Here is a 1,440-nt window from a genome sequence, read left to right as displayed (position 1 = left end):
CTCCACCTCCCAGGTTCAAGTGATTCTCCTGCCTCAGCCTCCCGAGTAGATGGGATTACAGGAGCCACCACACCGGGCTAATTTTTTATATTTTTGGTAGAGATGGGGTTTCACCATGTTGGCCAGGCTGGTCTTGAAGTCCTGACCTCAAGTGATCAGCTCACCTTGGTCTCCCAAAGTGCTGGCACTACAGGTGTGAGCCAATACACCTGGCCCACCCCTTCCTATTAAGGAGAAGTGACTTGCCTTTCTCCTTACCTCTGATTTGACTCTCCGGAGAGTCCACACAGAATGCACATTTTGAACGGCATCGTAAGTCATTACAATAGAGGGGTCAGTATTGAGGAAAACAATTTTCATTGCATGATCTACAACATATTGCACCCGTGACGAACCAAAAATACCTTAAAAATAAAATAGAAAACTCAGGTATAGAACAATGGGCTTTACAAGACTGATATTGATGAACAGAGCTCTTAAAATTGTTAAAGAACAACCAAGCCAAAGAGAGCACAAAATCTATTAATATCTTAAATAATTAACTCTGAATTTTTAATAAATTTACTTTAGGCATCAACTTCCTTAAAATACATTAAAGATGAGAGCATTACAAGTTTCAGCTTCACATACATGCTGTTAAATGTTAAGACTTGTGCTGACTCTCACCATTAAACGAATCAGCCACAGGTAAAAGGTCGATGACTTCTTCAACAACTTACTTATTTATAAATTGCATTCAACTATTCTGTCAAGTTTGACTTCCTTATTGGTTCTGTTCTTCTGTATGAAAGCTGTACTCTATAATTACTATTCAGACAGTGCTGAACAGTACACTGTTGTTGCCGCTTTACTAGTTACACATGCAAAACAAGGTTTTTCCCAGTGAGTTCAGCTTTTAATCTAAAGTACCATGGACTGGTCTCCATATCCTTATTTAACAGGAAATGTTTCCCACTCAGTTAAAATATTGAAAAATTTAAAAATGCGATTTTATAATCATAAGAAATACTTTATAAATAAAAATCATGCCACCATATCAAAATATCTACTATTAATACATCAGAGAATTTTTGGTTTTCTTCATACATATATACACACTTTATACATTTTTACAAAATTATAATCACACTGTTAAAGTTTGGTATCCTACTTGACATTACAAATAAGCAACTTCTAGTTAACTAAATGTTATTCAAAAATATGATCAATAATGGCTGCACTCCTCTCTCCAGTCCATGCCTCCAAGATGAGAAAGAAAAGAAGGAACAATAAAAGGGGCGCAGCCACGTGCAGTCTATTTGTTGCACAAACTGTACCCGACGCATGCCCAAGGACAAGGCCATTAAGAAATTCATCATTCGAGGCTGGGCACGGTGGCTCACGCCTACAATCCCAGCACTTTGGGAGGCCGAGGCAGGCGGATCATGAGGTCAGGAGATC

At 38.4% G+C, this 1,440-nt stretch overlaps 1 protein-coding gene across 1 annotated transcript in view; it reads right to left on the bottom strand.

The window, feature by feature from the left end:
- The window catches only part of ANAPC1 (anaphase promoting complex subunit 1), a 131,023-nt gene that overhangs the window by 103,324 nt on the left and 26,259 nt on the right, over window positions 1-1,440 (bottom strand). The window contains exon 8 of the mRNA XM_011980520.1: window positions 259-404. Coding sequence (XP_011835910.1) covers window positions 259-404 — 146 coding nt within the window. The remainder of the gene's footprint in view (window positions 1-258; window positions 405-1,440) is intronic.

Source organism: Mandrillus leucophaeus, unplaced genomic scaffold (assembly GCF_000951045.1).
Source record: "Mandrillus leucophaeus isolate KB7577 unplaced genomic scaffold, Mleu.le_1.0 Scaffold214, whole genome shotgun sequence".
In the NCBI taxonomy this organism is placed as follows: domain Eukaryota; kingdom Metazoa; phylum Chordata; class Mammalia; order Primates; family Cercopithecidae; genus Mandrillus; species Mandrillus leucophaeus.
This window is presented reverse-complemented; position numbering and strand designations above follow the sequence as displayed.